Source organism: Gymnoscopelus braueri (assembly GCF_963280865.1).
Source record: "Gymnoscopelus braueri genome assembly, chromosome: 2".
NCBI classification, from domain to species: domain Eukaryota; kingdom Metazoa; phylum Chordata; class Actinopteri; order Myctophiformes; family Myctophidae; genus Gymnoscopelus; species Gymnoscopelus braueri.
In genome coordinates, this window is record NC_137604.1 from 5,840,337 (window position 1) to 5,856,344 (window position 16,008).

At 43.9% G+C, this 16,008-nt stretch overlaps 1 protein-coding gene across 1 annotated transcript in view; it reads right to left on the reverse strand.

The window, feature by feature from the left end:
- pmm2 (phosphomannomutase 2) overlaps positions 1-14,644 on the reverse strand; it is a 46,113-nt gene extending 31,469 nt beyond the window's left edge. The window contains exons 1-2 of the mRNA XM_080416137.1: positions 14,482-14,644; positions 5,830-5,941 (exon numbers count right to left, since the gene is read on the reverse strand). Of these exons, the coding sequence (XP_080272263.1) occupies positions 5,830-5,941; positions 14,482-14,556 (187 nt within the window). The 5' untranslated portion in view covers positions 14,557-14,644. The remainder of the gene's footprint in view (positions 1-5,829; positions 5,942-14,481) is intronic.
- Between the last annotated feature and the right edge of the window lie 1,364 nt (positions 14,645-16,008).

The following is a 16,008-nucleotide window of genomic DNA, read 5'->3' on the forward strand; positions in this document are numbered from 1 at the left end:
TGCTTGCTCAGGGTGGGACTGTCGGGTCTCTTCTCTACATGTAAAGTGTCTTGAGACAACTTGTTGTGATTTGACACTTTAATAAAATTGAAATGAATTGAATTGACTTTGCGCCACGAAAAACGCCAATAGGGTAGACATAGAAGTGGAACAATACAAGGTGGGCACGGGAGAAAACGAAGATGATGTCAATATTGTAGAAACACCACTAAAGGACGAGGAGGAAATTGACTATTTAGAAGGGATGACAGTCGAAATGTTCGAGGACTATGATGAATTAGAGCGCTGCAATAATGTCTCGACTTTGAGCCATGCAAATGCCAACCAGGTAGAAAGAGAAGAATTGGAACAGACTCTGTCTGGACCAACCTCGGATCAGGCCTAGATGTGAGGGCCCCCCAGACAGTTTTTAAGTTGCTTGATTAATTATTTAGATATTTGATATTCATTTTATCAGACACGCCCCCTTCCTCTACAAACCCATTGTAACTTCAAACTTCATTTTAACCATGTTAGATTCATCAAAAACACCCGTCCTTGGTTCTGGTGACTCATCCTGCCCTCCTAATGCGTGAGGGGGCCGTGTTTTTTCAATTACTTTTTTCATTTATTTAAAAAAAAAAATTTGGAAAATGAAAAAAAAAAATACAATAAAAAAATTAAATAAAATAAATGAAAAGAAAAAAGTAATCGGAAAAACACGGCCCCCTCACGCATTAGGAGGGCAGGGTGAGTCACCAGAACCAAGGACGGGTGTTTTTGATGAATCTAACATGGTTAAAATGGAGTTTGAAGTTACAATGGGTTTGTATAGGAAGGGGGCGTGTCTGATAAAATGAATATCAAATATCTAAATAATTAATCAAGCAACTTAAAAACAGTCTGGGGGGTTCACAAAGGCCTGAGTAGTTGATAGAATGACCAAAAGTTTTTTTGAAAGTGAAATATCCCTTTAATTAGTAAATGATTAATCTCTCAACAGATTTAGAGCTGTGCTACTGATTCTGTCGGGAGCCCCGTTCAGAACGTGTGAGCATTGGCCTACAAGTGGGCGTGCCTTCGGATCAGGAAGCAGGCCGCGCTTTACCCAAACAAATGTAGTGGGCGGGGTTTACATCTGTGCGCTCGCTTCCCACTGAAAGCAAACCCAAACTCATTTAAAAATAGCGTCCTCGGAGCCGACAAAACCAACGGAAAGTTAGGAACATTTTAACTTTTTCTTTCATCATAGAAACAAGTGGGCTTATAACCAAAACGATCCATGTTCTTTGGGAGAAATAGTGTTAAGTGTTCCGTGGAGAAATATTGTTAGTGGGAATGAGAACATAGGCGCACCACCGGAAGTGGAGGGCTGAGGGCAGACCGAAACGCCGGTTTCCAGTCGTCGGTCTTTTTAATCACTCCCCCCAGAGTCAAATGCAAAAGTGAAAAACACTGGGGGCACTGTTTTTCCTTTTTATTTGACAATGGGTTCCCAGATTGGTAAATGATAAAAACAAGAAAATAAAAAAACACATGGCGTGGCTTCCATGTGGATCTCTGCCGTCATGGTGAAGACGTCATATTGATGACATCACATCTTGCCCAAATATGGAGGGTGGGCGGCAGCCCGCGCACATCGGTGTTGCTAGGGCATGCATGGCAACCGATTGTGTTGTGAGTGAGGTCAGACCAGAGCTCTGGTCAGCATATATGAGGTGTGAAGTTACTTTAGACTTCCACTTCATTCAACTGAGACCAGAAGATAGTGTGTCCACAAGTAGTGTTGTGAGAGAAAGGGATACAGAACTTTGGTAGACAAAGAATACAGGGAGATAGAGAGACGACACATTTTCCAGCCTGCAACTCCGTCCCAAATCACAGTCCATGTACAGAAGCAGCTCCGACCATGAACCGCCACTTGTGGGAGGAGTGTGGTCCCACCGATCCTCCCAGACTGAGCTTTCCCGTGCACAGTGTACCTTCACGTCTCATCCGAGCCACGACGACCACGGCAGCAAAACCCTGAGGAATGAAAGAATCAGCTCCGAGGCCCGTCAGCAAATAGTCAGCTCTGTAACCACCCGGAAACAAGGAGACACAGACCCGCCAAAATCTCAAAGTCATCGACGGTTTACCGAGATTTTGACTCCACCAGGAGATTTAAAGAAAAATCTGAGGATTTACACGGGAAAGAAAACTCACGTCTGTAAACGGTGTGGCAAAAGTTTCGGTAAGTTAAGTTCCCTGAAGATACATGAGCGTATCCACACTGGAGAAAAGCCTTTCCACTGTAAACAGTGTGACAAGAGTTTCACCACGTTAAATCATCTGAATACACACCAGCGTGTCCACACTGGAGAAAAGCCTTTCCAGTGTCAACATTGTGACAAGAGTTTCAGTCAGTTAAGTAATGTGAGGTCACACCAGAGTATCCACACTGGAGAACAGCCTTTCCAATGTAAACGGTGTGACAAAGGTTTCGGTAAGTTAAGTTCCCTGAAGATACATGAGCGTATCCACACTGGAGAAAAGCCTTTCCACTGTAAACAGTGTGACAAGAGTTTCACCTCATTAGATCAACTGCATACACACCAGCGTGTCCACACTGGAGAAAAGCCTTTCCGCTGTCAACATTGTGACAAGAGTTTCAGTCAGTTAAGTAATGTGAGGACACACCAGCGTGTCCACACTGGGGAAAGACCTTTCCTCTGTCAATATTGTGACAAGAGTTTCTCTAATGCATCTCACCTGAAGATTCACGGGCGTGTCCACTCCAGAGAAAAGCCTTTCCAATGTAAACAGTGTGACAAGAGTTTCAGTCAGACGAGTAGTCTGACCAAACACCAGCGTATCCACACTGGGGAAAAACCTTTCTACTGTACTCAGTGTGACACGAGTTTCAGTCAGACGGATAGTCTGAAGACCCACCAGCGTGTCCACACTGGAGAAAAGCCTTTCCACTGTAAACAGTGTGGCAAGAGTTTCAGTCAGACGAGTAGTCTGACCAAACACCAGCGTATCCACACAGGGGAAGAACCTTTCCACTGTAAACAGCATGACAAGACTTTCAGTGAGTCAGGTATTCTGAACAAACGCCTCAGCGTGCATCAGAAAAAGAAAGCGGTCAGTGGTTGTACCAGGGGGGGTACTGATAGACAGACAGACATGAAGAAGACAAGGACTGTAGCTGCTGTTCATGGTTGTACATAGCCATGGTAACTCTGCGACACTGTCAATCTCAAAGACACCTGACTTATATATATTTTTTTAATTACATTTTTATCCCTCGATTTTGTAACCCGTTGCCAATTATGTAAGTGATCCTGGGCACTACACTCCCCCCACCAGCCTAGGGAGGCCAGGGCCGCCGAGCTCATGCCTCCTTCAATGCATGAGAGCCAGCTGACCTTCTTGTCACCTGACAGGGGGGAGTTTCCCTGGTTGGACGTAGCGCGTGGAAGGAACACGTTATTCCAACCAGTTCCTCTCCCCTCCCTCCATCAGGCGCCGCGGCTGGCCAGGGGGAGGCGGTATAGTGACCAGGATTACTACATGTTTTTGTGAGGGTATTAACTACCCTAGGAGACACGGGGAGAACATGCAAACTCCACACAGAGTAGGCCCTTTCGCCAACCCCACCTAGGGTATGGGCGCTGATGACGCGGAGGAGAAGACACGCCCACAGCGTCCCCGGCGGGAATCGAACACAGGACCTTCTAGCTGTGAGGCGACAGCGCTACCGACTGCGCCATCGCGCCCCCTACCCGACTTATATTTTGAGGGCAAACATATATATTTTTAAAAGAGATCCTCCACACCCCAGTTACAACTTTTCTTTTTTTTTGCAACCCATTTTTTCAGTGCCAATTGTCTAAGCTGTAATCCTGGGCGCTACTCTCCCTCTGCCAGACTGGGGAGAGCCCCGAACTGAGCTCATGCTTCCTTCAATGCATGAGGAGTGAGCAGGCCGCTTCTTATCACCTGACAGGGGGGAGTTTCCCTGGTAGGACGTAGCGTGTGGAAGGAACACGTTATTCCAACCAGTTCCTTTGGTTCCTTTTTTTTCCTTTTTTTTTACCCCTCACACAGAACCCAAGATATTGTGATCCGAAGACTTGCTGCTCCATTCACTTCTTGGTTAGCTTAATACTTAAAAATCCTGTATCTCGGCACCTGTGTACCTTTTTTTTCTTAGCAACCATCAGGGGATCCATCATACTGGAGATAAATATTCTGTGACTACTTGAAAAGGTAAGTAAAATCGAAAAATCGCTGGCATAGAGCACCGAAGTCCTGACGTCACTGCCAGTAGAGGGCGCTTACCGCAGGTTCATGGCTTTACTTTTTGTATTGATATCCTCATTGGGGAATCTTAGATCGCTTCATATAAGAACTGTGTTCCAAAAATAAACACGCCACCCTGGTGATTTTTACTCATATGGATATGAAGCATCGACTGAAGGTGTAAATGTACACATTTACCCAAAGAGTAACACAATATAAACACTAGAAACGAGTCAAACAACCCAAAGACTACATTTCCCATGAACGCGGCTGCTGTGGGGACAGTGATTTCAGACCCGGAAGTAGTAAATCTTAAGACTTTTAAGGCAGAATTCATTCCATTTTCGCCATAAACGATGCAGAGCCACCCCCCCCTGACAAAAACACCAGGGTGGTGTGTTTATGTTTGGAACACAGTTCTTATATGATGTGATCTAAGATTCCCAAATGGGGATTTCAACACAAAGAATAAAGCCACGAACCCGTGGAGCAGCGCCCTCTAGTGGCAGTGACGTCAGACTTCGGTGCTCTATTGGGCAAAACGCAGCCAGAAATAAGTCTGGCAGTGAATGAGTTAACTCATACCCTGCCAAGAACGTAAAAAATGTAATTATTTCCAATTACCAATTCTGCCTAGAACGTAAAAAACGTAATTTTGAAAAAACATTGATTTTATAAAGATCTCACTGTCCTTCATCTCTCGAAGTGACACATTTCATTGTAGCACACCCGGATACGGAAATAACGCCAATCGAAGATTTTCGTTTCCGCCTGCTTCCTGTTTAAGTCCCCCTCTAAAACAGCATTATCTCGGCTTTGCATTTCTCCGCCGTGGAACGCTGTTTAGAAACGCTGTTTAGAAACGCTGTTTAGAAACGCTGTTTAGAAACTGCTACTAGTAACTACTGCAAAATGGAATGTCGCCGATTGAAAATGTGTTCTCTGGGCCACTCACACAACTACCCTGTGTGTCTACAAACAGTTGAACACGTGATCATAAGGGACTTAGCGAGGTCTGTGGCGATGTGAGTTTTCCGTTTACATGGCGAAACATGGTGTTTTTACGCTGGGCTGCAGGAGAGAGACTCCGCCCCGATCGGAATGTTTGTTGTCTGAGCGGCGTGCACGTATTGCCGGTGTGTTTAGAAACGATTGGACTTGCGATCATAATGAAAAAAAAAGAAAAAAAAAATACATTTATAAAAAACACTAAATCGCTGGCAGTGGGCAAACACAGCCAGAAATAAGTCTGGCAGAGAATGTGTTAAGTAATATTTGACAATTTAGCCAATGTTTGATGACCATTTTTTATAGTATAGTTTGTTGATTACGTTTGACAAAGTAATGGTCTTTATTTTTCATTTTAGAGTTATTAAAAAGATCTTAAAAGTCCTTAAATGGTCACTTTAGTTTTGGTTTGTTTACTGTTGAGAAAGAAAACAATGTTGAACATTAGGCTAATTCATCTGGGGACCACCCCCCAAAAAAAAATTGCGGACCCCCCTGGGGGTAACGACCCAAACAGTTTGAGATAGGGTGTGTGTGTGTGTACGTGTGTCTCACCATCGTCTCCTAGTTGCTCTTTGATCTTGTCCAGATCGGACCCCCCGACCACTCCCACACGAACACGACCCTTCAACTTCTGCAAGAACTCTGCCATGTCTGGAGTCACACGCTACAAAACACACACACACACACACACACACACACACACACACACACACACACACACACACACACACACACAAGCACAATTAGTTACAAAATCAATGATTCATTCATTTCACTGACTCAAATGTTTTACGTAAGAGTCCGGACTTAAAAATGTTCTTGAGTAAAAGTACAAAAATATTGATATCAAAATGTACTTAAAGTACTAAAAGTAAAAGTACTAAATGTTTGAAAATAGCAGATCTACAAGTTCACAACGCGTCGCGATGCGGCGCGTTGTTGAGCTTGTAGATCGGCTATTTTCAAATAGCCTAGGTATAAAATAGGGCTACAGTGGTTAATGCATGTTATATAATGTAATAATTGATATCTGCAAAGTAACTAAAGTTTTCAAATCATTGTAGTGGAGTAAAAGTACAATATGTGCCTCTGAGATGTAGTGGAGTAGTAAAAGTATAGACAATTGGAAATACTCCAGTAAAGTAAAAGTACCTCAAAATTGTACTTAAGTACAGTACTTAAGTAAATGTACTTAGTTACTTTACACCACTGCTGACTTTACAAAACAATAAGCATAAGCAAGTCATTAAACAGAGGCATCAGAGTTGAAGGCAGCAAGGTTTTAAAACACCCTCCTGAAGCAAGAACCAAACAAAATCCATTCCTTGTACACTAATACAATGGTTCTCAAACCGTTTCGTGCCAAGGACCCCCACATTGATATGTATGTGGCCGCGGACCCCCAACTGAAAATGTATTGTGCCAGGGACCCCCCATAAGCTAAGATTTGCGTTAAAAATGAATGAAAGGCACTAATGTTGATGTCTTAATGGATCATGTCACATTACACAAAACATGTTAGGTAGCATTCTCAGGCTACTGATTTCAGGCCTACAGCTACAGTAAATGGGGACGGGTCTAATGTTTAGTGTCTACTCGGGGATGTACTAGTGCTATTTTTTGAGACCTTTCTCATCCAGCGGGGGATTATTCAGTTTCAGCTTCACCCAGCTGAGTGCTGCCCACAGCGGAGTGCGGAGCAGTTAGAGGTATAAGTATCTTGCTCAGGGACATTTGGCACATAGCTGAGGGTAGGTGCTTAGACAAGGTGGCCGGTTACCCGTCTCCATTGTTTTCAATGTAGGCTAAGGCTGTATCGGCTTTGCAAGCACGGTAGTGGCAAGGTGACAGGGAGCCTGCCACACCAAATATTATTTTATTTCACTCTTCTTTTATTTTCCCAAAATCATACCTCAGGCCCGGATTGGATCCTTTGACACTCCAGTTTAGATGAAATCACACTATATTACCAGCCCAGTTCTCTTGATCGAACAAGAAAACAAACATAGTGGTCTCAATTATTATTTTTCTTCTGTTTAACACTAATGCCGAGATACACCCTATGACGTATGTCAGCCAACACACACACCAATGTACGCCGACTTAAAGGGATAGTTCAAAATGACTTTTCCTATCGATTAGTGACCCCATGGAGACTTAAATTCATGGATATCTGGATATCTATCTTCATATCTAATCTATCGCATATTCGCATTCCTAAGCCAATAATTTGATGACCGGCAGCGGTTCCGGTAGGAGACGCAAAGAGTCTCCTTTGTGTCTCCTACCGGAACCGCTGCCTACCGGTCCGCTGGTCATCAAATTATTGGCTTAGGAATGCAACAAAAACTAAAAAAATATCCTTGAATTCAAGTCTCCATGGGGTGACTGATCGATGGGGAAAAAAAGTATTTTTTTGGGTGAACTATTTTTGGGTTTAACTATTTTGGGTGAACTATCCCTGTATGGAGAACCGAGATGACTAGAGACTCCGATGGAGGGCTCGTCTGAGGACGACGTAGAGAGAGATCCCTTTAAAGGAGTAGTTCACCCAATGTGTACTTATTTTCTATCAATTACACTCCCAATGAAGCCTTGAATTCATGATTTTTTTGTTTTTTTTGTCGCATTCCTAAGCCAATAATTAAAAAAGAAAAAAAAAGAAGGGAGAAGAGTCTAGGACGTGTGGAGCGTTGTCCCGGGTGTTTTAGAGAAGGGAGAAAAGTCTAGGACGTGTGGTGCGTTGTCCCGGGTGTTTTAGAGAAGGGAGAAAAGTCTAGGACGTGTGGTGCGTTGTCCCGGGTGTTTTAGAGAAGGGAGAAAAGTCTAGGACGTGTGGTGCGTTGTCCCGGGTGTTTTAGAGAAGGGAGAAGAGTCTAGGACGCGTGGAGCGTTGTCCCGGGTGTTTTAGAGAAGGGAGAAGAGTCTAGGACGTGTGGTGCGTTGTCCCGGGTGTTTTAGAGAAGGGAGAAGAGTCTAGGACGTGTGGTGCGTTGTCCCGGGTGTTTTAGAGAAGGGAGAAGAGTCTAGGACGCGTGGAGCGTTGTCCCGGGTGTTTTAGAGAAGGGAGAAGAGTCTAGGACGTGTGGAGCGTTGTCCAGGGTGTTTTAGAGAAGGGAGAAGAGTCTAGGACGTGTGGTGCGTTGTCCCGGGTGTTTTAGAGAAGGGAGAAGAGTCTAGGACGCGTGGAGCGTTGTCCCGGGTGTTTTAGAGAAGGGAGAAGAGTCTAGGACATGTGGAGCGTTGTCCAGGGTGTTTTAGAGAAGGGAGAAGAGTCTAGGACACGTGGAGCGTTGTCCAGGGTGTTTTAGAGAAGGGAGAAGAGTCTAGGACGCGTGGAGCGTTGTCCCGGGTGTTTTAGAGAAGGGAGAAGAGTCTAGGACATGTGGAGCGTTGTCCAGGGTGTTTTAAAGAAGGGAGAAGAGTCTAGGACGCGTGGAGCGTTGTCCAGGGTGTTTTAAAGAAGGGAGAAGAGTCTAGGACGTGTGGAGCGTTGTCCAGGGTGTTTTAGAGAAGGGAGAAGAGTCTAGGACGTGTGGAGCGTTGTCCCGGGTGTTTTAGAGAAGGGAGAAGAGTCTAGGACGTGTGGAGCGTTGTCCAGGGTGTTTTAGGGAAGGTTCTGACAGCTTCCTTGTGTTAGCTGATCTGAGAGAGTGGGAGGGGTTGTAGGGTTGGACCAGGCTTTAAAGCAGGGGTGATGCAACTTTGATGATGGAGAGGGCCACTATATTTCGACACTCACTCCAGAGGGCCACATTGCATATACTGTCGGGCCATTCTACGTCACACAAAAGTAGCAAGAATAGCAGATCTACAAGCTTGAAACGTGTCGGAGTGCGGCGCGTTTTGAGCTTGTAGATCTGCTATTTTTGCTATTTTTGAATTGGAATTCAGAAAAAATGTTTGCTCTTTTTTAATTGGAATCCTGAAAAGTAACATAATATCAAATGCATTTCCTTAAAACTTATGTTAACTGTATGAACTTAAATACAAATAAATTGGACATAAAAAAAAAGACCATAACATTTTAATACTAGTCATTATGCTACTACTAATATAGAGACTGAAGTCATTAAAGCGGGTCATGTTTGCAATTGTATCAGCTGAAATCAATAATGTATCAGCATTCTGATATTAACCTGCGGGCCGCATTAAGTGAGGGTGGGGGCCGCATGTGGCCCCCCGGGCCGCCAGTTGCCCATGTATGCTTTAAAAAGGTATGGGGGGGGTGCAATAGCTTTGGTTGCTTTGTACTAGGCCAACATCAGTGTTTTGTGATCTGTGCGGGCAGTGACTGGGAGCCAATGGAGGGAGCGGAGAAAGGGGAAGACGTGAACATTTTGCCTGGTTGAAGACCAAGCGTGCTGCGGCTGCGGCATTCTGGATCGTGCATACGGAAAGTAGTGCTGCACGATTAATCGGAAAAAGATCGTGATCTCGATTCAGACACCTATGCGATCTCGATTTTGAATTATGACGATTTTTTTTAAATGAATATTTGCTTAATATTTTTATATTTACAAGAGAATTGTGTGAGAATCGTGTGAGAATCGTGATCTCAATTCTTATGGAGGAAAATCGTGATTCACATTTGAGCAAGAATCGTGCAGCCCTAACGGAAAGGTACGCCAACGTACAGCAAAGTACTCTTGAGGTGCATTACGCCAAAGTACGCTCAGATACTCTCGTTAACTCAGGCCTGGACTGCTGGCGTATCGGTCCAGGCAGCTATAAGTAGCCGATCTACAAGCTCACAACGCGTCGCGTTGTGAGCTTGTAGATCTGCTATTTTCAAATAGCTGATGTATATGTTAAAGTGCTCATGTGGCCCATAGTCACTTCTTTTGGGCTGGTTTTCCTAGACCTGGTTGCTTGTTTCTCTCACAGAATCTGGCAACACTGGCCTTTGCTGCAGGTCACTCCCCATCTCTCTCTCCATTTCCTGTCAGACTACAATCCTATCAATAAAAGGCATAACAGCCACAAAAGAAATACTCTCGTAATTCTGAGGTACGCAACGAACGCAGAGGTAACCTCAAGTTAGCTGGCACAGGGACAGCAATACACATTCATTCTTTGAGACACATATACAGGCACTGTTGGGGGCGTGGCGGAGTCAGCCATTGTCTTGTAGGTCAGGGGTTTTCAACTGATTGTGAACCAGGGACCACCACCCTGACTAAAAATCAACCTGTTGTGTTGGGTGGGGATATGATCTAAGATTAGTGCTTTGGTAACACTTGCTATGCATCCCATGTCTATACATCCCACTGTTTCTCAACCAAAAATGGTCCATGGACTACACAGACACATTGATTATATGGGCACATTCCCTAATAATGATGACTCCATCAGGCAATCCGGTACACTTCCCCTTTTCCAGAGTTTCCAACTCCCTTTTCTGTGGAATTTCTTGACCTCCGACTTCCCAGTTACCCAGTAACTAATCTCTCAAGAACAGATACATAGTTGCGCATGGATCTGTCGGGAGCCGTTTTGACAACCCATGCAAATTGGCTACAAGTGGGCGTGCCTTCAGATCAGGAAGCAGGCCGCGCTTTACCCAATCAAATGTAGTGGGCGGGATTTACATGTGTGCGGCTCGCTTCCCACTGGAAACAAACCGAAACTCATTCAACAATAGCGTCCTCGGAGCCGACAAAACCACGGAAAGTTAGTAACATTTTAACTTGCTCTTTCATCATAGAAACAAGTGGGCTTATAACCAAAACGATCCATGTTCTTTGGGAGAAATGGTGTTAGTGTTCCGTGGAGAAATATTGTTAGTGGGAATTAAAACATAGAAGCACCACCGCAAGTGGAGCGCTGAGGGCAGACCAAAACCCCGGTTTCCCTGAGCACGGGTCCTCCGTACAGCTCAGCCCAGAGTCAAATGGAAAAGTGAAAAACAGCAGAGGGCACTGTTTTACCTTTTTATTTGACGATGGGTTCCCAGATTGCCCAGTAACTGACAACATTGACATGTCATCATAGGTCACCAGGTAGATAATATGCACTATTCCGTGGAACAAGAAAGAAAAAAAAAAACATTTTGCAACATGGTCAGGGACCACATGCAATACCTTCACAGACCACAAGTGGTCCACGGACCACCTGTTGAAAACCCGTTGTAGGTGCAAACAACACAGGTATCACCTGATCATACTCATATACAGTGATAGCCTGATTATCAGACTGAAGCTGCGTGGAGTTTCAGTCTGACATTGGCTCCAGTGTAGGCGTTTACAAGGGGGAGGGGATTAGAATTTTCCTAAACCAATTAGAATTGGTTTAGAATTTCCCCAAACCAATCACAAGGGATACCCACCCCCACCTCCGACTCTCATTGGACGGTACTTTTTGCACAGAATACATCCTTAGGTTCACATCATAGATATTAGAAACCTAGATACCTCATTGGCCTCTGCAGTTCATTGGGGCGACTTGTATCGCAATACACGGCGGCTCTTCCGTGTTCCGCAGGGAACCTGTCACTCAAAGTGACTACTGGCCAATCACAGCGCTCACAGTGCGTTGACTACTGGCCAATCACAGTGCGTCTTTTCCGGGACTTGTCAGTGCAATGGTTCTCAACCAGTGGTCCGGGAACCACCAGTGGTCATTGAGGGGGTTCCAGGTGGTACCCAGCTAAATGATGGAGAGTTGATAATAACCAAATGGACCCTTATAGATCTTTAAACCTTGAGTATAACATTTCACACTGTCAAGAGTCAAATTGTTAAACATCTGCATTACTTACTAAACAAGTACACAATTAGAGAACGTAAACAATTGTTATTTTGACAACAGCTTATCGAACGATAACATATTCTACGTTTTGGGTGTGAGAGGCTAAAGCTTATCAAACGGTGTTCCGTGACTCAAATGCTGAATAAATAATGGACCTTGATATGAAAAAGGACCAGTCTCTTATTTGAATTTCACAAATAGAGTGTGGAGTTTGCCAAGTTCCAACTAACTAGATGCTGCGCACAGCTGTCAGCTGCTGCCTCTCAAAGGGTTAAGAGCTGGGTTAAGAGCTGGGTTACAAAAAGACCCGCCCCCACCTGCCTCTGATTGGCCTACCGAACTTCCGCGTGTGTGACGCACACGGCAGCCCTGCGGAAGCAGGAAGCGCGCCCGAGATACAGACGCTTCAGAGCCGAATGAGGCGTCTACCTTTATATGTCTATGGTTCACATTACAACACCAGATCAAGAGGGGCAGTCCACTCAGAGAGTGGGCGGGCAGTGGCGTACCCACTGTAGAGGCAGGGCAGGCGGTCGCCTGCCCAACTAAGACCTTGCCTCCCCTAGAAAACCCAAATAATCCGAAAAGGTGTCATGCGTGCTAAAGAATAGCAGATCTATAAGCTCATAGCGCAAATATTGAACATTTTGTGCAAATATTTGAATATATATCACATACATTTTTGACTCAAATATTTGCTTCTGGGGGGGTCAATCTGCGGCCAAATACATATAATTGTGAGGGTCCTTTTACATGAGGAAGTTTGAGCACCACTGATATGGCAACATACGTTTGCTTTCCATCAAAATGGGTTAAAACAATAGTTCTCAAAGTGGGGTCCCCCAGGGGTCCTTGGGGAAGGGGTAGTCCTACCAGGGGGTCCCAGCAAAACTAGTTAATATGGCGTCACAATCCTTTTAACCACTTTATCCATATTTTATACTTTGGGCTATTCAAAAATAGCAGATCTACAAGCTCATAGCTATGAGCTTGAAGATCTGCTATATTTGAAAAATCCTGGCACAAAAATATTTTTTGAGTCCGCAGCAAAAAAAATAATCATTTTGAGGGTCCTTGACATGAAGTTTGACAACCACTGGGTTAAAGACATTCACACATAGGCTACTCTAGCTCCAATCGGAACCTCTCCCTCCGCTCTATAGCTCCGAGATTTTGTTTGATTAGATTTGGTTCCGCGTTTGTCGGTGCCGTTTTAGCAGGACATTTTCGAATATTTTCCACTTTACATGTTTCTTACCAATTTCTGCACATCGTATCCAAAAAGTAAAGGTTTTCTGAAATGCTCTCAGATGTTTTAACTTCTAGCGTGCAATAAAATCCATCCAACGAGTTGAAAAAAGCGTTTAAATAGCTTCTCTCCTAAATGTTTTTAAGACATACCCGGAAGTTGCGCCCGTAGAGATAACATTACTGGTTCCCCTACTGGTCAAATATTGAATTGCATCTTCTAATGCAAAATATTATGGAACCGGCTGAAGAGAGAAGCTATTTAAACGCTTTTTTTTCAACTCGTTGGATAGATTTTATTGTACGTTAACATTTCAAACATCTGAGAGCATTTCAGTAAACCTTTACTTTTTGGATACGATGTGCAGAAAGGGGTAAGAAACATGTAAAGTGAAAAATATTCGAAAATGTCCCGCTAACACGGAACCGGGCCACGTAGGACCTTAGCCCTGAAACATGAGTGTCATACCATGACAGTCATGGTGCCGAGTCCCCCTGGTCTAAAGTTGTGTTCGATTTTTTCACATTGCCATCTCTCACATAAACATTAACGTTCAGATTTCAAATATAAAGTGCTTACCACCGAGCCACGGATGTTACAAGGCGATGCGGACCGCGATGAGTACCCGTATCTCCCGTATTGTTCAATAAAAAGCATTTTAATCCCATCGCCGGCCTTTTTTTTTTTTTTTTGTAATGTATCAGAGTGCAATACACCTCCCAACCATTAGTGTCGCATGGTTGAAAGTATCGGAGACAATTTGGAGAAAATGGCCGGCGATGGGATTAAAATGCTTTTTATTGAACAATACGGGAGATACGGGTACTCATCGCGGTCCGCATCGCCTTGTAACATCCGTGGCTCGGTGGTAAGCACTTTATATTTGAAATCTGAACGTTTATGTTTATGTGAGAGATGGCAATGTGAAAAAATCGAACACAACTTTAGACCAGGGGGACTCGGCACCATGACGCTTGTATTGTGAACCATGGCTAGTAGGACCTCATCTCGGAGCTACATAGTGGAGGGAGAGGTTCTAAATGGGGCTAAGGCTACTCAGCTAAAAATACATAAACATACTCGGAGAGGTACGCAACGTACCCCCCCCCCCCCCCCCACGGGGGTTGCCTTTTGGCATTTACCAAGTAAAACTCATTAAAGTTTAGTACACGTTGTGTTGTTTCCATTCATTCATAAACACACACCTGTCTGGCTGCAGTCAGCGTGCCGTCCACGTCGAACAAACAGAGCACACTACTGTCCAACATGGCTGCACTCATTTTAGCTTAAACTTAATGTGTTTTGTCCTACAGTGTGTTTGTGTGTCTGTCCCTGTCCTGTTTGGTTATGATATGATTATGATGTGTCCTGTCCTGGAGGAGGAAGAAGTAAATCTCGCGTCACCGCCAGTGTTGCCAGATTTAGAGGGAGAAATAAGCCTCCAGGTCTAGGAAAACAAGAGCAAAATAAGCGATTATGATATGAGCACTTTAAACATTATATGCACCGGTCCGGCTGACAATCTCACAACTGTGCTATTTAAAAAGGGGGCAAAATGTGGAATATATTAAATATATTAAAACATTTTAACAACACAAATCTGGTGCCGGGGTCCCTGGCACAAATTATGATTTCAGTTGGGGGTCCACTCCGTGGACAAATGCTCGCTTATAATAAGCAGACGTGGCAACCCTGGTCCCCGGCCCGCTCTCCAGAGAAAGGCTTGTTCCTATTTGTAGTTTAGTGCTTATATCCGGTATAAACCCCACCTACTGTATCCGGTCATTCCCACGAGCACAATCATTTGAACATACTAGTGGTTTCCGTATCCGGTCTAAACCCGGATCTGCAATCTGTGGAGTGAAGTGACCCTGGTTGTAGGAGGAGGAGGAGGAACAGAGAACTGACGTGGAAAGAACAGCGACGTCATGGCGCCGAAAATAGCAGATCTACAAACTCACAACGCGTCGCGGACGCGACGCGTTGTGAGCTTGTAGATCTGCTGTTTTCGGTAACGTTAGATGGCTTAGCTGAATACGGAAGTGCGCATACAGCGATAGGAAGTGGATTGGCCTCTCTTACAAAATAAAATATGTTTTTTAAATGTTGAATGCATTTATGCATGCAGTGTTCATTTTGTTGAAGACTAGGCTAAGACTAAACAATTTTTTTTTTGCTTTATTGTTACATCGGTTGCAACCGTAATTGTATTCTTGCTCTGTAAAGCACTTTGAGCTGCAATTCATGTCATGAAAGGTGCTATACAAATAAAGTTTATTATTATTATTATTATTATTATTATTATTATTATTATTAAATCAGAATTTGCTGTCAAAATTAACTCTGTATGCATGTCATTTAGTATATAAAGCAAACCCCCTTTTGTGTTTTCCTCATAAAAGCGTACTTTCATTGTCAATGGTTATTTATGTATTTAGTTATTATGTCATTATTTGACCCAAGAAAAAACACTGCCTAAAAATATTCATGAATTCAAGGCTTCATGGGGTGTGTAATTGATAGAAACTAAGATTTTTTTGGGGGGTGAACTACTCTTATTTTGAACTCTATGGCAGTGGTTCTCAAACTTTTTCATGTCAAGGACCCCCAAAAATTGAGACTTTTTTAAAGAGAACTACTCCTTTAAAAAAATATTTTATTTTGAAGGCCACTGACCGACATCGTGCTCCTAATGTTGCAAAATAGTGACTGGTCTGACTTGACACAAACAA